The sequence below is a fragment of the Schistocerca cancellata genome, chromosome 2 (genome assembly GCF_023864275.1).
Source record: "Schistocerca cancellata isolate TAMUIC-IGC-003103 chromosome 2, iqSchCanc2.1, whole genome shotgun sequence".
NCBI lineage: Eukaryota > Metazoa > Arthropoda > Insecta > Orthoptera > Acrididae > Schistocerca > Schistocerca cancellata.
Genome location: NC_064627.1, coordinates 433,368,445 through 433,393,454, shown reverse-complemented (window position 1 = coordinate 433,393,454; position 25,010 = coordinate 433,368,445). Strand labels below are relative to the sequence as shown.

General features: G+C 38.8%; 1 protein-coding gene across 1 annotated transcript in view; it reads right to left on the bottom strand.

Annotated features, from left to right (window-relative positions):
- LOC126161911 (transducin beta-like protein 3) overlaps positions 1-25,010 on the bottom strand; it is a 155,487-nt gene that overhangs the window by 14,199 nt on the left and 116,278 nt on the right. Inside the window, exons 12-13 of the mRNA XM_049918072.1 lie at positions 23,058-23,223; positions 13,201-13,425 (exon numbers count right to left, since the gene is read on the bottom strand). Coding sequence (XP_049774029.1) covers positions 13,201-13,425; positions 23,058-23,223 — 391 coding nt within the window. The remainder of the gene's footprint in view (positions 1-13,200; positions 13,426-23,057; positions 23,224-25,010) is intronic.

Sequence of the window (25,010 nt, the reverse complement as noted above, 5' to 3'; positions counted from 1 at the left end):
AAAAGCACAGCCTGTGGCAGAAGCGAGTGTCTGCTCACTAGCACTACACGTGAGTGGGGCAAAACTGACAGTTGCCTTCCAAGAGTTTAGACAACTACAGCTTCCTGTCTATCGAGATCTATTGAATCTCTGCCCATAAAAATTATGCAGGAAGAAGAAGATAAAGAAGAAGAAAAAGATTTGAGAGAGAGCTTTCGGCTGTTGTCTACTGATCAATACGAACTCAGACACATCTTTAAATTATTTGTAATTAGTGCTCTCAACAAGACATCATCCACTTTACTTCATGTTTTATATTTAGTAAGGGAAGCACGCTAGTAAAATGTCGACTCCCACAAAGGACCTAGCTTGAGAATGTGGGCCATATAGTGAAAGTATGCAGTTAAGACTGGACAACTGTATCCATTGGTTGTTCATCAAAGATGGTCAAAGCTGCGTACTATTAAAATTATTGCTCAAATTTTGATGTAAAACCAATTGCAAGGTTTTATTTCATCAGTGTTCTGTTTTCCTCTTTAAAATATGACTTTAAATTGATGAAGTTCCATTGTGGTATTAAAAACTCTCAAGTATAAACCAGTATTAAGAGTGAATAAATTCTACGCGCTAAATGAATGTCTACTGTATTTGAAATCAACCAAATAAAAACTACAGTGTTTTATGATGATATTAAACACAAATGGCTGATTTCCACATAGTTACATACTGAGAACCAACATACTTCTTTATTGTTTAAACTTCGGGGTACTTATTAACAAACAAGGACCTTACCTTATGCTCAGTCAGCAACTTTGGCATCACTATATAAAATTGATGTCACCCACATAATAATGTTCTTCTTTGTAAAAGAAGTTGACAATTGGCCTCCAAGCACTGATTGTTAGATGTCTGTACCTCTCGGACTTGCTCTTTTTGAATCGCTGTTGCCACCGTACCTCTCGGACTTTTGTCGATTGCCCTTTTTGAATCACTGTTGCCACCATCAACACTCCCTTGGTTTCACATCTCTAATTGTTGTGCTGTGTGGCATTGGTTACATGCAAGGGGTAGGTTGCATGAACTAAATGTCACTAAGAAGCCGTTGCTGCCCATCGAGGTTAGTTCCAACACAGCGATTATCCCGTTCTTCATCGTGACGCCAGAAACATTATTAACCAATTAGTAGAATGTTGAGAAGTTCACCAAATGGTGAGATAATTCACCTTTTCACTAGTCTACTTGCAACAAATAAATGCTATACTTGAAATGACAGTAAAAAAAAAAAAAAAAAAAAAAAAAAAAAAAAAAAAAAAAAAAAAAAAAAAAAAAAAGAGAGAGAGAGAGAGAGAGAGAGAGAGACAGAGAAAAGAAAAGAAAAAGGAAAAAAAAACCTCTAACTTGATAAGAGTTTTTGCGCCCAGGTGCGGGGCGCATAGCATTTGCTAACTCCTGCTACGTGGCTAATCCAGCACTGTCAGACGATAAACAGTTTAGACCAGAAGAGAATAGAAGCTTTTGAAATGTGGTGCTACAGAAGAATGCTGAAGATTAGATGGGTAGATCATGTAACTAATGAGGAGTTACTGAATACAATTGGGGAGAAAAGAAATGTGTGGTGCAACCTGACTAGAAGAAGGGATTGGTTGGTAGGACACATACTGTGACATCAAGGGACCACCAATTTAGCATTGGAGGGAACTGTGGAGGTGCAAAAATCGTAGAAGGAGACCAAGAGATGAATACAGTAAGCAGATTGAGAAGGATGTAGGTTGCAGTACATATTTGGAGATGAAGAGTCTTGCACAGGATAGAGTACTGTGGAGAGCTGCATCAAACCAGTCTTTGGACTGAAGAACAAGACCACAACCACAAGAACAACATGGGCAATAGCTGAAATTGAAATTGGGCAATAGTTGAAATTGAAATTAGGTCCACAGTTATGGAATGAAAGATATTTGTTATTACAGAAAACAGTCAACTAATAAATTGTAGCAGTCAGCTAGCCAACATATTAAATAACAAGTATCTGGAAGTAGCTCAGAAAACTGTAATGGAGAATTCAAGAGATATGTTGTTGTAGTCTACAGTCCAGAGACTGGTTTGAGGCAGCTCTCCACGCTACTCTGTCCTGTGCATACTTCTTCATCTCCAAGTCCCTACTGCAACCTACATCCTCCTGAATCTGCTATATGTATTCTTCTCTTGGTCTCCCTCTACCATTTTTATCCTCCACGCTATCCTCCAGTACTAAATTAGTGATCCCTTGATGCCTCAGAACATGTCCTACCACCCGGTCCCTTCTTCTAGTCAAGTTGCACCACAAATTCCTCTTATCCCCAATTCCAGTCAGTACCTCCTCATTAGTTGCATGATCTACCCATCTAATCTTCAGCATTCTTCTGTAGCACCACATATCGAAAGCTTCTATTCGCTTATTGTCTAAACTATTTATCATCCATGTTTCACTTCCAACCATGGCCACACTCCATACAAATACTTTCAGAAAGGACTTCCTGACACTTAAATCTATACTCGATGTTAACAAATTTCTCTTCTTCAGAAATGCTTTCCTTGCCATTGCCAGTCTACATTTTATATCCTCTCTACTTCGAACTCATCTACTACTTTAAGCGTCTCATTTCCTAACCTGCTTCCCTCAGCATCACCCGACTTAATTCGACTACATTCCATTATCCTCGTTTTGCTTTTGCTGATGTTCATCTTATATCCTCCTTTCAAGACACTGTCCATTCCGTTCAGCTCCTCTTCCAGGTCCTTTGCTGTCTCTGACAGAATTACAATGTCATCGGCGAGCCTCAGATTTTTTATTTCTTCTCCATGGATTTTAGTACCTACTCCAAATTTTTCTTTTGTTTCCTTCACTGCTTGCTTAATATACAGCTTGAATAACATCAGGGAGAGGCTACAACCCTGTCCCACTCCCTTGCCAACCACTGCTTCCCTTACATCCCCCTCGACTCTCATAACTGCCATCAGGTTTCTGTACAAATTGTAAATAGTCTTTCGCTCCCTGTATTTTAACCCTGCCACCTTCAGAATTTGAAAGAGAGTATTCCAGTCAACATTGTCAAAAGCTTTCTCTAAGTCTACAAATGCTAGAAACGTAGGTTTGCCTTTCCTTAATCTTTCTTCTAAGATAAGTTGTAGGGTCAGTATTGCCTCACGTGTTCCAACATTTCTACGGAATCCAAACTGATCTTCCTCGAGGTCGGCTTCTACCAGTTTTTCCATTCGTCTGTAAAGAATTCGTGTTAGTATTTTGCAGCCGTGGCTTATTAAACCGACAGTTCAGTAATTTTCACATCTGTCAACACCTGCTTTCTTTGGGATTGGAATTATTATATTCTTCTTGAAGTCTGAGGTTATTTCACTTATCTCATACATCTTGCTCACCAGATGGTAAAGTTTTGTCATTGCTGGCTCTCCCAAGACTGTCAGTAGTTCTAATGGAATGTTGTCTACTCCCGGGGCCTTGTTTTGACTTAGGTCTTTCAGTGCTCTGTCAAACTCTTCACGCAGTATCATATATCCCATTTCATCTTCATCTATGTCCTCTTCCATCTCCATAATATTGCCCTCAAGTACATCGCAAAAAGATAAAGCAATAGAATATATACAAGAAGCAATGCCTCATACAAACAAGAAAATTAAAATTACTCCATGATCTGCCAAATAAATTAAGAATGTAATTAACTCCCTCCAAGCCAAAAACTCTCAAGGAGTTGACAATATCTCAAATAAAGTACTAAAATCCTGTTTTTCACAAATATATAATGTTTATAGTGATGTATGGAATGCCTCACTATCACAGGTGATATTTGCAGGCAGACTGAAATACGCTATTTTCAGACCTCTTTAACATAAAGGTGGTAAGACCGAAATTGATAATTACTTACTATCTTCACTATTTATCTCAGTTTTGAAGGTACTAGAGAAAATTATGTATGCAACAACTACCACCACCACCACCATGCTAAAGTCAGGATGTCACTTTTACAACATAGTCCTGAGCTGTCACACTTCCTGTAATATCTGTTACGGCATTGAGAAAATCATCATCTTCTTTTATTGATACTGACCCAAAGCTGACATCTGCAAATCAGTGCAACAACAGTTACAGCAGTCTAGGTAGCAACAAACATGTGCGTATCCTGCAAAATGTTCATTCTCATAATGTCCTTTATTTTGAGGAATAAAATTGACCTCTGCACAACAGCCATCCTCTGTTTCACTGTTACAAGATGAATTATGGTCATGTCTAGAAGCTGCAATACAGTGAACCGGAAGAAACATGACAGCATTCCAAGAAAGTAGCTCATAACCGTTGGGTGTACAGAGTATGTGTCAATGTTAAGAATGATCTCTCTTCCTGCTGCATACATATTGACACCTAAACTACTAAGAAATTTTGAACAAATTTCAGCAGTCACCCAGGCACTGCTAACTAAATCGTAAGTGCATAATAGTTGTTTTACATTTTTAAATTTTCCATTATTCAAGGCAGCAACTTTTCGCTGCCATCACTATTAACACACAGTAGGGTCATCATTCTTTTTTTGCTATTTTGCTTCCATGACATTTATCCCCCTGAACAAAATGGACTTGCTGAATTTACAGGAAGTAAATTAAAAAAGATGCCTCAACTCCATCTGCAATGAAAACATTTCTGGACTCATGTACATCATCAACTGTGGCAAAATATTCTTCTACCAATATTCAATAGTTTCCATGTATACTTAAAATTTTGATAAGATGTTTGACTTTTTCTTCCTGCCCAACAGATCCTGCCAGCCATTCAAAGCACTGAATTCCCAATCTCGATTTTCTATTAGTAGTCCAACGATGGAAAATCCAGAATGGAATGTAACAATATTATGAAAAGGAAAGTTGTTACTCACCATACTGCAGAGATGCTGAGTTGCAGACAGGCACAACAAAAAGACAGTTACAAATAAAGCCTTCGGCCCGTAAGGCCTTCGTCAAAAATAGACCACACACACACACACATGCACACACACACATACAAGTATGCAAAAACGTTTTTTGGATATGTTCAGAATCTTCTTGAATGCTGGGATATAGAATGTGTTTCACAATCCAGTTTGTGCTGTAAAAAGTGTGGATGTGTAAAAATGTTTTAAAATAAAAACTTGGTGTGACTTGTGCTACAGCAAAGAAAATAAACAACCTTCAATTTGCTTTTCAGAAAGAGTTAAACAAGCAACACAGGTTCAACCACACAACAAACTGTAGATCTTTTTTGTTTCCTATTGTCACTTTAACATCACAAATAATGCACACAATGCCAGAACTGAGCGATCTGATGGGGAAATCTGAATGTGGCTTACACATCTTTCATTGAGATCTTGATTTGGACATATAACAACACAGTTAAACCACAGGGCTCTGTGTTGGCTCCACTTCTTTCCAGCTTATATATTGCCGATATGCCATCAACATCTTCCAGGAAGTTTGGGTACGCAGACAATTGGGTCTTGGCAACACAACACAAGAACTTTGAGGTCATGGAAACAACCTTGACATCTGACTTGGAGACATTAAGTACATACTTTCATAAATGGAGATTACAGCCAAATTCTACAAAAACTGAAACTAAATGTTTCCATCTCAATAATAAATTAGCAAGCAAGCAACTTGACGTTCATCTCAAGGGAAATCGATCTAATGAGCATCCAAAGTACCTTGGAGTCACTTTGGACAGAGCGCTCACTTATAAACAACATCTCGGAATAATATTCTCCAGAAGCTGTGCGGCACTACTTGGGGCTCCTCGGCTGACACGCTACACATGTCGGCACTCGGACTGGTCTACCCGGCCACAGAGTAGTACACTCCGGTCTGGATGAATAGTGTTCACACAAAAAAAATTGACGTGCAGCTGAATAGCACGATGCAAATTGTCAGCAGAACCATGAGATCAACCCCAACACATTGGCTGCCAACTCTAAGCCACATACCATCTGCAGACCTACGTCGGAAAAACGCTCTTCTCCAGGAATATAGGAAGATACTCGACAGCATCCAGCTCCCTATACACTGAGACATGCCTGACATGGAAAGAAACAGACTTCGGTCTAGACATCCAACAATGATAACAGCCAAGGAATTGCAAAGTATAAACTTTGATACAATAAAGACCTGGAGGGAATAATGGCGAGAGGTGTGTCCTCCCCTGTATCACTGAGATACCACCTGGATATGAACTACCATGTAAAATACGGTCATCCCTTAACAGAATACAGACAAATCACAGAAGATGTGCACATACTCTTTACAAATGGAGAAAAACACCAACTCCCAACTGTTGACTGCGGAGTCAACAGACAGACCATCCACCGCATCGTCCAAGAGTGCGACAGAAGAGCATACAGTGGCAAGTTCTGCGATTTTCTGATGGCAACAAACGTCGCAAAAGACTTTATACATAATCTTGATGTTTGTATTTAATTGTATTGATCATACACAATCTTGATGTGTCTATTTAATTGTATTGCCCATTATCTGTATGTTTTATACTTCTTGTATAGCATATTTTATTGTGTTTTTTATGTGTATCTTTATTTAAACATTTGTAAGAAGTGTAGAATGATGTGCACTGCCATACGCTAAATAAATAAATAACTGAATATGTGTAGGACCCTTTATATGATGAAGCATGAACGTTCTCCTTCTTTAATGAAGTGGAACTGCGAGTTACAACACTGAGAGATGCATCCTTATTTTTCAGTGCATACTGCATAAAGAAGATGGCACCAAATCATATTTGTTTGCCATATTGAAGATTAGATTAGATTAGATTAATTACTCATTCCATAGACCCATTAAAGAGGGAATCATCCTGAGTTTTAAACATGTCAGATAAACACATTACAAAAATGTAATTAGAAAAATTTGAGTTTCATTGAGTTTAATGATCCTCAGTCAATAAACAGTAAAATTATGTACATGAATTAAATTTAAACTTCTAATATTTACAGGTTTAACACTTACATCTGCTTTTATTAAATCCATCATTCAGCCATTTGCTAGTTTCTTGGCTGTTTCAACCAAGTATTGTCAAAAATTAAATTATTCATTTCAGTGGTCTTCAGTTAAGAACAGTCCGATTATGTACAAGATTTAAACTTAAACTTCCACTATTTACAGACTTAAGACTTACATCTGCTTTCCATACATCCATCGTTCACACAGTAGGTAGTTACTTGACTGTTACAACCAAGTATTTTCTAAACTTAAAGTATAATAAATTTTCATTAAAATGGTCTACTGCACTTGTTCAAAAGGAGTTGGCCACCAAAAATTCTTTTAAATTATGTTTAAATTGTGCCTTGTCAGAAACTAAACTCTTAATGGTTGCTGGTAACTTATTGAAAATATGCGTTGCTGAATACTGGACTCCTTTCTGGACAAGAGTAAGTGATTTTAAATCTTTATGTATATTGTTCTTATTCCTAGTATTGATACTGTGTACTAAGCAGTTAGTTGGAAAAAGAGCTGTATCATTTACAACAAACTTCATCAAGGAATCAATGTACTCAGAAGCTGTGGTTAATATGCCCAATTCTTTGAACAGGTTTCGACATGATGTTCTTGGATTTACACTACTCATTACTCTTATTATTCGCTTCTGCACTCTAAAAATTTTTTCTCTTTTTTTGGAGTTAATGGTTCAAATGGCTCTGAGCACTATGGGACTTAACATCTGTGATCATCAGTCCCCTAGAACTTAGAACTACTTAAACCTAACTAACCTAAGGACATCACACACATCCATACCCGAGGCAGGATTCGAACCTGCGACCGTAGCGGTCACGCGGTTCCAGACTGAAGTGCCTAGAACCGCACGGCCACATCGGCCGGCTTTGTGGAGTTACCCCAAAATATGATACCATATGACATAATGGAGTGAAAATAAGCAAAATATGTCAGTTTTTTTATATTTATATCTCCTATGTCTGACATCATTCGCATTGCAAAAACAGACTTGTTTAGGTGCTTTAGCAATTTGTTAGTATCTTGCTCCAAACTGAATTTATTATCAAGTTGTAATCCCAAGAATTTTACACTCTCAACTTCTACTATTTCCACGTTCTCATATTTTATACTATACACACACCAGAAAGAAATCTCTTGGAAGTTCTGAACTGCATATAGTGGGTCTTTTCAAAGTTTAATGACAGTGAATTGGCTATGAACCACTTATTAATGTCAGTAAAAATTTGATTAGCTGCCCTTTCTAAATTTATATTTGATTTACTATTTACTGCAATGTTTGAATCATCTGCAAATAAGATAAACTTGGCATCTGGTAATGTAACAGATGACAGGTCATTAATATACACAAGAAACAGTAGTGGAACCTTGGGGGACACCACATGTAATTTCTTCCGAGTCAGATGATGTCCGATTGCCTACTGCTGAAGTTTTATGTAATAACACCCTTTGTTTTCTATTAGTAAGATATGACTAAAACCACTTTGCAGCACTACCAGTGACGCCATAATATTTTAACTTACTTAAAAGAATACTGTGATTCACACAGTCAAACGCCTTTGACAGGTCACAGAATATGCCAGTTGCCTCTAATTTGTTGCCAATGAATTAAGAACATTTTCGCTGTAAGTGTAAATGGTTTTCTCAATATCAGAACCCTTAAGAAACCCAAACGGTGACTCTGACAGTATGTTATTTTCACTAAGGTGTTTAAGTAGACGCTTGAACATAACCTTTTCAAAGATTTTTGAAAAAGCTGGCAAAAATGAGATCGGTCGGTAATTTGACGGCATTTCTTTGTCCCCTTTCTTGTGGAGAGGTATAACTTCAGTATATTTAAGCCAGTCCGGGAATGTTCCTGTGACAAGTGATTGATTACACAAATAACTTAAGATATGACTAAGCTCACATGAACACACTTTTATTAACTTTGTTGATATGTTATCATAACCACTAGAATGCTTTGATTTCAAGGACTTTATGATGGATTCTGTTTCTTTGGGTGAAGTAAGTGTCAATTCCATTTTACTGAGATTGCTTGTGTGCACTGGTCTCAGATATTCCATTGCATTATTTACTGAACTTGACAACCCCATGCTACCAGTAACAAAGACAAAATACTTGTTCAAATGGTTTGCAACACAACATGCGTTTGTTACCAGGGTTTCATTTATTTTTAGAGCTATTTGTTCCTCCTGATGTCTGGTTCTACCTGTCTCTAACTTAACTATATCCCGTATTGTTTTTTAACTATATCCCATATTGTTTTTATTTTATTGCTGGATGTATTTATCTTCTTCTCATAATGCAGGTGTTTACATTTCTGGATAACCTTCTTCATTATTTTGCAGTAATTTTTGTAATGAGCAATAATGCTAGTATCAAAGGTGTCCCTACGTATCAGATAGAGTTTCCTTTTTGTCTCACATGATATCTTTATCCCTTATGTGATCCATGGTTTCTTATTAGACTTCTGCTTACTTTGAGTTACCTTCAGGGGAAAACAATTTTCAAATAAGGTGCTAACTTTATTAATGAATGTTTTGTATTTTCCATTTGTGTCTTGAATGCTGTAAACATCCATCCAATTAATTTCTTTGAGCAATCTCCTAAATTTCTCAGTTTTTGACTGTTTTATTGGCCTTCTGTATTCAGTTCTGATAGATGTTTTACCCTGACAATTTTCAAAATTTAATGTTAGGTGTTGCATGTCATGGTCAGATAGCCCATTTACTACTGGAATGAGATTTCCACTCTGCAGCGGACTGTGCACTGATATGAAACTTCCTGGCAGATTAAAACTGTGTGCCGGACCAAGACTCGAACTCGGGACCTCTGCCTTTCACGGGCAAGTGCTCTACCAACGGAGCTACCCAAGCACAACTCACTCCCCGTCCTCACAGCTTTACTTCTGCCAGTACCTCGTCTCCTACCTTCCAAACTTTACAGAAACTCTCCTGCAAACCTTGCAGCACTCCTGAAAGAAAGGATATTGTGGAGACATGGCTTAGCCACAGCCTGGGGGATGTTTCCAGAATGAGTTTGGAAGGTAGAAGACGACGTACTGGCAGAAGTAAAGCTGTGAGGACGGGGCGCGAGTTGTGCTTGGGTAGCTTAGTTGGTAGAGCCCTTGCCTACGAAAGGCAAAGGTCCCGAGTTCGAGTGTCAGTCTGGCACATAGTTTTAATCTGCCAGGAAGTTCCATTTACTACTGGTTTTGTAATGTGGCTTAGTTGCCTAGAATTGTGTATAAATATATTATCAATGGCAGTCTTAGAACATCTGTATACCCTAGTTGGGAAATTTACAGTAGAAATTAAATTGGATGACAATGTAACTGATTTCAGTAACTGTTCGCTGACAATGTGTTTCAGGACATCTATATTAAAATCACCAGCAACCACTAGTTCTTTGTTTTTTTAATTTTAGATGAGATAATAAGTCTTCAAGACCATTTATAAACAGGTTCGAATTTCCTGAAGGTGCTCTGTATATGGCTACTATTATGAAAGACCTATTATGAAATTCTATCTCTGCTGCACACACTTCTAAGTGCTGCTCGAAGCAAAATTTATTAATGTCAATATTCTTAAATTTAAAACTGTTTTTAACAAATGTGGCAACTCCTCCTTTCTCCATCTTTTGTCTACAGAAGTAGGAGGCTAACTTAAATTCTGTAAGGTTTAACATATCTATGCCACTGGTCACATGATGTTCAGAGAGGCAGATTATATCAACTGGGTTGGATGACTCTAATTGATCAATGCACATAAGTAGTTCATTAATTTTACTTCTAAGCCCTCGAATATTTTGATGCACACTAAAGATAGTTGGCATTTCACATTTACCGAGATGAAATCAGGTGGAAATAAAATTTCTGCTGATTGCTGTAAATTTTTAACCAACAGCTGTGTTCACTGATCCAATGTGCCAGGATTATGCTGTTTGATTTGTTTATCAAACTGGAAGTTTGTTTCAATCTTTACTTCTCTCAGAACTTGACTTCGTTCTATCCTACCTATTCTAAAAAAGGTGCTGCTCCAACATCTATGACCACTGGTATTACCACTCATGGCAGTGCCTCCCCTCCCCCCCCCCCCTTACATTCCCTGCTATTAGCCCAGCCAGTTAACCCTTCCCTTCCTGTTGAGGTGTAGGCCATGTCTAGTATAATCCCACCTACTGAGAGAATCAACAGGAACCAGACCAATACATGACCCCGCACTCGACCCAAACAGCCGTTCCAGCTCCAAATTAACTCTCCCGACAGAAGAGTTTAAATGAGGTCGGTCATGACGTCTCAGAACAGACACAAACTCAACACTAGTATGTCTCGTTGCTGATGCAATCTTTGCCACGTCACACTCTATATTGTACCCAGGATATCTGTCAATGCTATTGCCGGCCCACCCAGAATAACCACGGTGTATTCCTTGGTAAAATCTTTACAGAGTGAACCTAAATCCTCTGTCACCTGACCCAGACCAGCACTTGGTTTAAAAAAATTTGTGACCTGGTATTCTGATCCTAACTCGACCTGCAAAAGTTGGCCTACACCTCTGGCATGTGAACTACCTAACAATAATACTTTCTTTCTCTTAGCTGACTTCCCTACATTCTTATTCAATGTTCTACTGAAAGTTTGTTGTGCCCTCTCTACACCCACCTCTGTCTGGGGCTTATCAGCTTCTAACTGAAGCAACAGGTCAAACTTATTCTTCACATTCACCAAATAGCTGTCTAACAAAGTTCTAGGTCTGTTACTCCTGTTACCTGTTGCCACTTCCCACCTCTCTTTACCCTTCTCCCTCCTTAACCTGTTCAGATCTTCCCTAGCCTGCTCTAACTGTGCCTGAAGGGCAGCAATTTTCCCCTCCTGTTCCACTATTTTCCTATCTCTACTGCATATTCTACAGAACCACAGATGAGTCCGATCCACTTCCCCATTTCCCACGCCATTACAGTCACCCCAATGGAAAAAAACTCCTGCACCCATCACACCAAGCCCCAGAGCTAACAATTCTGTGGCATGTCAGGCACTTTTCACTCATGGTAAAAATCTTACTTTAGCGAGAATAAGTCAAATTAAATTACAGGCAAACAAGAAAACACTTTTACGTAAGATTAAGTCTAGTCTCAATCGTATGTAAACAAACTTACTTTAGTGACAATAAGTTAGATTACTGAAAAGAAGAAGAAAAACACATTTACAAAAATTAGGCCTAGTGGCAACTGTATATAAACAAAGCTACTACCATATGTACAAAGTTTCCAGATACCGGAATTTAAAATTTACGCTGTGTTTCGCAAAATAAGAGTTAAACAACAAAGGGATATGCTTTTCTTAACTTGCTGGAACGGAACAGAACAATTAAATGAGATTCTATAAGTTTTACTGCGCTAAAATGTATACAAGAATACGATTGTAACCCTACTTTATGTTCCTTTCGCGTTTTCTAGAACAATACGCAAAGAGAAGTGAAATCTTTAATAGTAAGCTTGCAAAACACACTAATACACGTATTAAACTGATTTCCTGAACCACACAGAGTTTTATTACACTCTAAATCACTTATCTGTACGGCAGCACAAAACACACCCGTCTCGCCAGGTGCAGGGCTACCAACTTGAAGAATTTAATGTTCCAGTTGTGTTGGATAACAAAAAAAAATTGTCGTTTCTACCTAAGCTTTCTTCTTTTGCTGGCAACAACTACACAAAACTTACACAGTGTAAAATTCAAAACTTCGATGAACAACACAATGTGATAAATCAGTGAACTTGTACCCAATGATAGCATTTTCTGTGTCATCAGAGGAAATGACCAATCTGTACAAATTGACACCTGTTTGAAATTACTGACCAGAAGTTACATACAATCTACCTATCAGCAATAACAATCAGTTGTGAATTACTGATTATTCTCTATCATTAATTTAACACTACTCATCCAAAAATAAAAGGAGCAACAGCAAACTCTTGAACATGATAGGAATTTCAGCATAGCTGGGTTTCATATTGCAAAATGTTTAATATTTATTCTATAAAAGCAGACTTTGCAACATTCATTAAAACTAAATATCAGTAACATTGTACTTATATCAATTTCACCGGAAGCAATGGAAGTATTTGCTGAATAATGGAATTCCTTAAGAGTGGATTTGTCAATACATTCTTTTACTGTACCTTGTACAATTGATAGCACCTGTCTTGGACGATTCAGTGACAGAGCAAGCTGCAAAGCTTCAAGGAGATGGTCTGCCTGTAATAAATTGTTTAACTGCTGCTCCTGCAAAACCAACTGCTGGCTTGCCTTTTCAGCAGCAGCTCGCTTTTCATCACTTACATCACGCCAAACCACCAATGCTGAATCAGAACCACCTGTCACAAGGTGGCTTTCATCACTGGACACTGGAGAGAGAAAGAGAGAGACAGAGAATCATTTACTTGACATCCAAGACTCAAAACAAAGACATATACGAATAAACCCCTAGAGCACAAAGTAAAATATGTGAACAGTAATGATTTAATTTATAACAAAGTACTATTTTCACTGATTAGATTTACAAGTTAAGTCTTGTGTAAAGACTTTTTGGTGTTGGACAAGGAAGCCATATTTCAAATACACAAATTATTTGTTTGACTGCTGTGGAGCTAATTCATTATTTTTAATGAATGATAGTAACTAAGACCAAATTAGCTCACCGTGGTCAACCAGAAATTACAACTTTCATGACAATTCAATGTGCCATCTGGCAGGCTAAGATACTTACAGTGTTGTGTAGAAGGAGTTTTTTGGTACTTACTAAATCAATCCAATAACATTTTAAGCTTAATATATAGTACTGTACTAAGATAATGCATGTATTAACCCATAAACATCATAGTAAAATGTTCAAGCACCGAGCATTACATCATTTTTCATATAGTTACAGACTTTAAAAAGTCAGCATGAAAATCATATGTCAAAAAGTCATCTTTGCTTCCATTGTCACCACAGGAGGAATGAAAGGATGAAATGACAGCTCTGTTGCAGAGAAATGTTGACTCAGTCTTCTTGATTATTAAGAAACATAACCTAATGACTCGAATTGCACTTCCTACTTACAGGAATATAAAGAAAAATTCAGTAATTTAACCGGTGTAAATGCATCTAAGCTTTCAAAAACATAATTAAAATTGGGGTCAAAATGAAGCAAGAGTAAACATGTCCCACAGATAATAGAAAACCTCTTTAACAGTCATAAAATGTTATTTTTAAAATGGTAAACACATAACATACCCAACTTTAAAGCCACCCTAACCATGCAACTATTTTCTCAAGGAACAACATATACAATTATATAAATATGGTAATGACATGTCGAGGCAGAAAGCAATGTTCGGGTGCATTAGCAGTAGTACTCCGAATCAACAAATCCGCTTTTAAGGAACTCCTGTTCTTAATAACTGTTTACGTTGGACCTGGTAAACATCCCATAAAAATGATTTTATTCCTCTCTGCTTTTAATACACCCCACTTTAGGGGAAAGTCTACTTCTAAGGTACAAACATGAAACATTCTGCAAATTAAAGTCCAGTTTTCATGCAATTCCTAAGATATCTGAGTGGTTTTCTAATTTCTTTCAAGTTTTACACAGGCTGAACTTTGGGCCTTGCGGCACAATAATGGTAACTGATTGTTTTGATTGACACATAGCTAGATCATAGTTTCTTTTTTTTTCAATAACTCAGTTACCCTTGTAGCAAAACCATGAAGATGTGTTGAATGAATCAGAAATAAATTTCCGCCCTGCCTACTGTGCAACTTGGGTCATGTGATCTGATATCACTGTCACTTAGTCTACGAAGTGCAAGAAGGGTAACTACTTCTTTATTGAAATGCCAAACGTATCGGTGTCACTTTGTGGAGTTACGATGATGATGATGATGATGTTTGGTTTGTGGGGTGCTCAACTGCGTGGTTATCAGCGCCCGTACAATTTCCCAACCTTTGCTCAGTCCAATTTCGCCACTTTCCTGGATGATGATGAAATGATGAGGACAACACAAACACCCAGTCATCTCGAGGCAGGTGAAAATCCCTGACCCCGCCGGGAATCGAACCCGGGACCCCGTGCTCGGGAAGCGAGAACGCTACCGCGAGACCACGAGCGGCGGACTGTGGAGTTACGGCCTGCAAACGCAGAAAGATTATAATTCAGCAAAAACTGATCACCATTAAAGATGTCGGGAAGCATTCTTGAATGTCAAAGCTAATGATTCCTACAGACCTGAAACGAGGAACATTTATATGTCTACATTAAATTATGAGGAAAATATTCTGTTAAAGTGGTTGGAGGTACTAAAACATCCAATATCTGTCAGTCTTGATCCAAGAAGTCATCAAGATGGCAGACACTGCCATTTCGCCCTTATACAATATGGTGAGCATGACATCACAAATTAAAGATAGAAACAGACAAAAATAATGAAAAATATATTTAACTGGATAAACTGTGTGGCACTAAGGAAACAATTGTGAGAATTAGGATACCCTGGGTGAAGACAAATTAATTATATGACATTTCTAACATTAGAGACATAACAAAACAAAAGATTACTCAAAAAACCAGCAAACAAAATCCTCAAGAAATGTAAAAAGAGAAAGTGAACTCTAAGATAACAAGACACAAATGATCTGCAAAGAAGTGTATCAGAAATTTCACTTGACCTGCAAGCTCATACAAAATTCACAATACCGTAAAAGAACAAATCGCTCCAAAAATTGGTATCAGAAATTTTGCTTGACCTACACAGCTCAAACCAAGTCCATGATGCCAAAAAACCAAAACTCACCTGCACAGCTGTTACTGAACACCTAACCTAAATGAAATATCTAGAATAAAATCCAGTATATTCACCAACCACAATCAAAATAGTTAAAACATAACACCAAAATTTAAAAAAAATACATTAATATCAATTTCAATATACAAGCAACACGCAATTAAGCACATAAATAAACATACCGTACACACTACAATGAAAACAACGAAAAGACTGGGAAACAAAACCTGCTGATGCCATCCATTTCTTCCAAACATAACCCCTCTTAAACCACCACCCACCCACAATCTAATACCCATATGAAACACAAAACCCAAGTAAATACATAATTTTAAAAAAATACATCATTCATACTTGTGAAATAGAAAACATAAAACACCCCAAAAAAAAAAAACAATCTAACACAACCCCCATCCCCTCATCAAACCTTCAAGAAACTACACCAAGAAAACACACTAGACCCAAACCCAAAATTGACCCTAACAAAATAACCTGAATCAAATTAACCACTTACCTCCATCCATTAATTCAACTTAAAACATTTGGCCTACACATTTTCCCAATAATGTTATACAAATTCATAAACAGTCAAAAATTATCTAACAAAATCTTCCTCCAGCAGTACTCATCTAAGTGAGATTGCAAGGTGAATGTGTACTTCTTCCCTCTGTCTATCACAGATTTAATGATCCCCCCAGTACCCTTCTGTTGTATATGTACAAGACCCATCTGAAAATTTTGAAACTCCACTCTCTGACTGACAACTAAATGCTTAAACCCCCATTCCCTAAATCCCTATAAGATGACTATGAATCAGAATCAACTCCCACAATATGACTCACTCTCCCACATTTCACCTTAACAAATAATACAGACACACCAATTTCCACAACACCTCCCCCCACCCCTCCTCCTCCCAACTGTCTCCTATACTTGGTCACTGAACAAACTTCCCTACAAAAAGAAAACCAATACCTCAACGTACAATCACTAACACCAGTCTCAAAGGGCACAAAACTCAATCGAGAAGTGATAGCAAAAATAGTATGTTCACAACAAAATCAAACAATAGAAAACCCACAAAGGAATATCAACAATGTTGCAGCAGATAGGTTGCTACTTACCATAAAGACGACACAATTAAAAGACACTTACATAGAGCTTTCAGCCACAGCCTTCGTCAGCAAAAGAGAAAAAAAAACACACACACACAAGCAAGCACTCCTCATGCACACGTGAGTGCTAACTTTGGCAGCTTAGGCAGAATGCAAGTGTTACATGGGATGGCAGCAACAATGTGGAGGGGGCAGGGAAGGGGAAGGAATAGTAGTGTAAGGGTAGGTGGGGCAGAGGAACACTGTCTTGCAGACTGTGCAGGGACCAGAATGCCAGCAGTTGCAGTGTGAGGAGGTTATGGTGCATGGAGGTGGGGAAAAAGGGAGCGAAAGAGCGAAAAGGAGAGGAGCGGGGGAAGATGAGCAGGTGCTTTGGCAGAGGGTAGCAAACAAAGAGGCTGGAACACAAGAATGTGGAGGAGATGGTAGGACTGACGGTGTGGAAACTGTAGGGTGAAGGGTGTGGGGAGAGTATGTTCTGTAGGTTGAGGCCAGGATAATTACTGGAGCTGAGAATGTGTTGTAAACTCCCATCTCCAGATTTCAGAAAAGCTTGTGGTGGTGGGGAGGATCCAGATGGTTCACACAGTGAAGCAGCCATTGAAGTCAAGCACATTATGCTCAGCTGCATGTTGTGCCACTTGGCAGTCTACTTCGCTCTTGGCCACAGTTTGGCGTAGGTCGTTTATTCAGGTGGACAGCTAGCAGGTAGTCATCCAATATTAAAAGCAGCTAAGCTGGTAAATGACATGGCTGCTTTTGCAGGTGGCCCATCCCCTGATGGATTAAGATAAACCTGTGACAGGACAGAATAGGAAGTGCTGGGTGGGTGAAGTGGGCAGGTCTTGCATCTGGGTCTTCCACTGGGATATGATCCTTGTGGCAAGGAGTTAGGATTGGTAGTGGCATAGGGATGATCTAGGATGTTGTGGAGGTTGGGTTGTCGATGGAACACACTTCAGAAGGGGTGAGGAAGATCTGGGGTAGGACGTCCCTCATTTCAGGACATGATGATAGGTAATCAAAGTCCTGGTGAAGGGCGTGGTTCATTTGATCCTGTCAGGGGTGGTACCGGGTAATGCAAGGGGGCACTCCTTCGTGGCCCGTTCTTGGGGATGGTGGGAGGATTGGGACTGTGAGGGGAAATGGCACAGGAGATCTGTTTGTGGACTAGGTCTGGGGGATAGTTCTTGTCTGTGAAAGCCTTGGTGAGACCTTCACATACTGAGCACAGGATCTTTTGTCACTGCAGATATGCCATCCCCAGGTAGCCAGGATGTATGGGAGGGATTTTTTGGTATGAAAAGAATGACAGCTGTCATAATGCAAGTACTGATGGTGATTGGTGGGTTTAGTGTGGACAGAGATGCAGATGGAGCCATTAGAGAGGAGAAGGTCAAGTCTAGAAAGGTGGCACGCCGGGTTGAGGAGGACCACATGAAGCAGATGGGAGAGAAGGTTTCGAGGTTGTAAATAAGTGAAGATAGGGTGTCTTGGCCTGAGTCCAGATCATGAAGGTATCATCAATGAACCTGAACTAGGCTAAGGGTATGGCAGTTTTGGGAGGCTATGAAGGTCTCATCTACATGGCCTATAAACAGGTTGGCATAAAAGGATGCCATGTGGGTGCCAATAACTGCACTGTGGATTTGTTTGTGTACCTTCCCTTCAAAGGTGGTCTCCTCTAGATGGTCCATAGACAGGTTGGCATAGAAGGTTGCCATGTGGGTACCCATGGCTGTGCCACGGATTTGTTTGTATATCTTCCCTTCGAAGGAGAAGTAGGCCTAGGTTACAATAAAGTTAGTAAGGTGTGGGCTTGAGGGATGCTGGTGTAAACGGAGGTTGCACCAACAGTGACAAGTACAGATCCAGGAGGTAAAGGGGTAGGGATGGTGGAGAGTTGGTGAAGGAAGTGGTTGCCATCTTTGATGAGATTATGGGCAATTGGTTGGAGGCGTTGCTCAATGAGGGCCAAAATCCTTTCAACGCGGGCACATACTCAATCACAATAGGGCATCCAGGATTGTTGAGTTTGTGGACTTAGGGGAGCATGTAGGTGAATGTCTGTGGCCATCGCAGTGAGGAGGGAAATGGATCCAGGGGAGAGGCTCTGGGAAGGACCAAAGGCTTTAATGCCTGTTGGCATTCTGGCCCAGACACACTCCGCCAGACAGACAGCATTCCTCTGCCGCCCTCTGCTCTCCCCCCCCCCCCTTTCTCCCTCCAGCTGTACACTACAACCCTTTTTCCCTTCCCCGCCGCCTCCAGATTGCTGCTTCCAACCCACATGATAGTTGCATTCTGGCCTGAGCTGCCAGAATTGGTAGTCATGTTTGCATGAGGTGTGCTTGCTTGTGTGTATGAATGGTGGGTGTTTCCCTTTCTCTTTTGCTGATGAAGTCTGTGACCGAATGCATTGTGTAAGTAACTTAGTGTGTCTTCTGCACGATAAGTAGCAATCTGTCATTTCCTACATTGTTGATATATTAACAACACAAAATCTAGAATGGCCAGCCTAGAGTTTTGAAATCAGGAACCTCTCTGAACTGAATGCCAAATATAGTCTCATCAAGAACGTCACATATATTCATCCCTGGTCTGAGAAGCAGCAACTTTGATTAATCCCATAACATTGCCACAGCCGAGGTACTTCGCATATTTGGCAATCAAACCAAACAACTACAAAAATTTAATAGTTTTCACCATATTGTAGCTCATAGTGGCACACAATGACCTGCTGATAAACTTCGTAATCATATCCATAACTAATAACAAACAATAAGCAAAATTAAATCTCCATTCATAAACAACACATTGCCCTAAGAGTTCCAGTCCAGAAGCAAATCTACAGCCAATAACTGCCAACATAAAAGTAACTCACTAGCAAACTGCCACACACGCTTCCAATAATATTCCTAGTAAATGGCACTCAAGCAGTCCGATGAGTCCCTAACATAACTCAAAAACATTCTGAAACATCTACATTCAACACTAGAGAGTGTCACCAAATACTCCACCGTACTCTTCAAACATGATCCCTTTCATTACACACCGTCTACTTCCATGCATGCCTCCATGATTTCAAACAACGCAGTTACATCATGGGTCAAATCCAGCAACTGGTACAGCAAGTTTTGATTGACCCAAGGGGTGTCAACAAATACAAAGTGGCAGCATTTCTGTAAGTGGAAACAAACTACAAGAAAAGGCTCATGAAATCAGCACTGAAAACTGAAGTCCATCGACTGGCTGGTTGGGTCTTTTTCAAAAACATCATAATCTGTCGTTCCGAAGTGTAAGTGGAGAAAGTGTAAACTACAGTAGATTGCCACAGGGTTTTGGGCCCAGATACATATTCACCACTGATGAACCTGACGCCTTTTAAAACTTATTTCCTGCAAAAACATGTTCTGTTAAGGGGCATAAACGCCACAGGGATAAAAAAAAAAAAAAAAAAAAAAAAAAAAGTAAAGAAAGGCTGATGATGTCACTGTGTACAAATAATGATGCAAGTGAAAAGCTGCCTTCCACTAATATGGAAATTTAGAACTCCCAGGCATTTCAAAAACGCAAAAGCTTTACCTTGTATTTACGAGTCCAATAGTAGAGCCTGGATGACACCAGATATCTTTAAGAGAGTTCTCAGATTCTCAGATATTTAGATGCCAAAACAGGTACAGGAGGGAGGAAATTTGTACTTATTATTGACCAATGGCCTGGACATCCCAAGAAAACATCATTTCTGACTAATTTAATTGTGGTGTTCCTTCCTTAGAACTATAAAAGCCACTGGATTTGGGAATAATACACTCTGTCAAAGCCAGAAACAAAGTAGCATTTGTGCAGAAGCCAGTTTCCTTCCTTGGGAGGCAGGAAGTGATGAGACTCAGCAGTTGAATTCTACAGGCTATGCATATTTTTGTTGCTGCTTGGAGTCCTGTAACACAACGGACTGTGTTAAATTGATTCGCAAACGGTGTCTGTCGTATAGCCAGTTGCTGCTGAGGATGGCATTACTTCAGAAGACTGGAGTAGGATCAATGATATTTCTGAAAATGTGTAATTCCAGAAATAACTTTATTGTGATACCGACATCCTGAATTCCACAACAAAGATGGACACAAAAGAGATGTGTGAAGGAGCTGGTGGTGACAATGACAACAAAATGGAAGCACAGGTTGAGGAGGAGGTGAAGGTTGTTTCTTTTCCTCTTTGAATGTAGATGAGTATATTGTAATAATAGAAGGAAACATTCAACGAAGGAAAAATATACCTAAAAACAAAGATGATGTGACTTACCAAATGAAAGTGCTGGCAGGTCGACAGACACACAAACGAACACAAACATACACACAAAATTCAAGCTTTCGCAATAAACTGTTGCCTCATCAGGAAAGAGGGAAGGAGAGGGAAAGACGAAAGGATGTGGGTTTTAAGGGAGAGGGTAAGGAGTCATTCCAGTCCCGGGAGCGGAAAGACTTACCTTAGGGGGAAAAAACTCTTTGTCTTTAAATATGTCTGCTTGTGTCTGTATATGTTTGGATGGATATGTGTGTGTGTGCGAGTGTATACCCGTCCTTTTTTCCCCCTAAGGTAAGTCTTTCCGCTCCCGGGACTGGAATGACTCCTTACCCTCTCCCTTAAAACCCACATCCTTTCGTCTTTCCCTCTCCTTCCCTCTTTCCTGATGAGGCAACAGTTTGTTGCGAAAGCTTGAATTTTGTGTGTATGTTTGTGTTCGTTTGTGTGTCTGTCGACCTGCCAGCACTTTCATTTGGTAAGTCACATCATCTTTGTTTTTGAGTATATTGTAAGTAATATCAACAAACTAGAATGACAACTTCTTTTATTACAGTACTCAGGTAAGGAAAAACAAACCACTCTCATTGATTTTAAAACACAAGAGGTGTTTCTACAATACTGTATTTAAATTTGTAGCACAGGATATTGGTGAATAGCTCTTATATCACCAAAACATGTTTGAATTATGATTCTATGTCATTCCTATGTACTCGGACAACACCTCCATTTCGGGAGAATGCCTTTCCAGGGGAAAGAAATGTCTCCAGCGATTCATTAAAAATGGTTCTACTGTAACAACTTACAGAATAGTAGAGGCAGGCACATAAAGCACACTGTAATCATTGCTAGCTTTCGGACAAATCCTTTTTTTTGGCTAGAGAAAACACTCACTTTTAGGGCTACATAGTGTTGCTGGATGCACGGTCAATTTTTTTACTGCAGGTCGACTGTGCAGAGATCCATTTGGGATGGGTTGATAGTAGGGAAGAGAAGGGAAGGAAAAGTATGTAAATAACATCAGTGTGTGATGGGTAAATGCTACAAGTGTATTGGAGGTAAAACTGGGTGGTAAATGTGAGAGAGGGGGGAAAAAAGTAAAAACGGTATAGTCAAGAAAGAGACACAGGAAATGGACAAACAAAAATGTTAGATGGTTGCAAAGGGAACTATGAATATCAATTTGCAGGTTTTTGCTATGAATACGCGGAAGGAAATTCGACAGTAGGCTGCAGGATAGTTCTATGACAAGTGGATATTCATTTATGCATTTGTGATCATCCATGCTGGAAAATAAGTGTCTGACAAAAAATGATGATGGGAGCACACATTCAGGAGTAGGCAATAACATTCAACAATTGGCAACACCACCCAAAACAACACCAAAACATGCATTCAGTCCCTAAAGTTGGAAGAAAAAAAATTCAAATTGCAATTACCAGAAGAAGAACAGACATAACAAAGGAAAAAGAACACAGCATCATAATATGTAGATCACCATCCACGAAATCTGTGAGCAGAACTTTAAATCCCTACGACGTCACACAAAAGAAAAAGTGTCAGACTGTTTGTAATTACGTATATAACATGCTAAATGTAAACTAAATAGTATAAACAAAAATATGTACATATTTTAGGCCACTGAAGATGTGTTGCAAAGAATAAAGGCAAAATGCATATGGTACAAAAATTGTGTTTTACTCAGTTGTCAAGGGAATTAAATAAATGAAATGAATTTATTTAAGTGGGGTTGTCGCATGGAAAACAGTTATTTCATAATTTCAAAAGAGAGCATACCTGCCAGTGCCCAAACCCTCCCAGCATGCTGATCCATAGTTGCAACACATTCACTGGTTTTCACACTCCATATCTTAAGAAGTCCATCAGCTCCAGATGAAACAAGCTGCATGCCATTATTCAAAAACTCAACACGTAACACAGATGATTCATGACCTTCCAATGTCTGCAAATAAAGGAACATGTACATTTAATTAACAAAAATTATTATAGGCAGAACCAACCTGTGAAAAATCCACTATATGAATTAACATAGATTGCTACTCACTTCTGTTGTCTCCAGGCACTTAGGCTCCAATGCCAAATGTGCCAACCTGGCACCCAATACCTCCACTATGTGGAGTATAGCAATATATCCTAATTTATATTGCTGTTAAGAAATTGTTATATGTAATACAATGGACCTCTGATAAGTTAGAGCCTTGGACACAAGTTGCACATGATTTTTATGTTTCTTTTTATCTTAGAGGCATAATTTTTGTTCACAGAAGATGATCTGCTTGTTTAAGTGCAATTTATTTAATTGATTGTCAGAGTGAAAGAGATGTAATGCCTTCTAATTCTGATGCCTCGATTACACTGGGGCAACATCTCGCAACAAAGTGGCATACTATGTATATGTGCCACACTACAAAAGGCAACATCTTGCTGCCTATGCCGCATGCGGCAGTTTTGTTTATACTGAAGCAACAGAATCTGTGCCACACTAAGTCAGTCTTGCAGGAGAATGGGAAATCAAGTGATTGAACCAGCAGCTTACTTGGTCACTACACATGTATCCAACAATGAAAATGAAATTCAGCGGAAAAGAAAACAATACTGGAAGAAGATAATATTTAAAGTAGCCCCACGAACTAATATACTAGATATAGCAACCAAAGATGGTGCCTTATTTAATAATTCTACAAGTATGTCCAATGGAGACTTTAATTACCAACTACCAAGACAGTATTTCACCATGAATTCAACTTGGTACCATATTACGATTTCATACTACCCCAATGCTGTTTGGACAGCACATTCACAAGTAAGTGCTTCACATATGTTTGGGTTGTCTAGGGGCATTTCCTCGGTTCATTCTCAATGTATTCACCACAGAGACTCCATTCATATCTGGTGGTAGCACTTTTTCAATATCTTGTATACTTCTTCAGATATAGTGTCATTCTCCATTTGCTCTGCTCCTTTTTTTATTTTTTTTTTTTTTTTTTTTTTTGCAATGTTTTGCCTGGAGTTGGAGGCATGTTTTCTTTTGTAGACTGATTTGTGTCATCACCATTCAGTCGCACATCTTCTGAAAAATTAGGGAAAGTAATGATTATGTTTCACTTTCCAGGTTCCGTAGGATACTGAGGAATGGAAGAATGTTGCCAGAATTTTCAAAGTGAAATGGAACTTCTCTCATATTATAGGAGTGACAGATGACAAAAATACAAATTGTGTGTCCCACTAAGACTGGAAATGAATATATTAGCTTCAAACCAACATTTAGCATTGTGCTTATAGTAACTGTAGGCACAAATTACTGTTTTCAGTCCATACATGTCAGATGTCATGGTTGCATATCTGATGGAGTAGTTTTCAAGAACACTTCTTTTCATAAAGCGTAACAGAAAATAAATTAAAATTCCCTCTCACATAATCTCCTCCAATAAGAGAGAAACTGAGTCTATATATTTTAGCATTCCCATTGACCACTAATATCAAGAAACCACATGCTCGGGAATTACCAAAGTCATAGGAAAGAATATTTAATTACCAACTTCCACAACCAAGACATTTAGTTGAAAATGCATTTCGAGCAATGTCCTCTGTTTTTACAGATTTAGAAAGCCTATATTGCTTAAAGTAGAGAAAGTTGAGAAAGTAACAAAAGCTTGTAGATAACTACACAATTTTTTAAAGAAGAGTACAGCTTCCAGAATAATTCACTCACCCCCAACGATTTTCAGG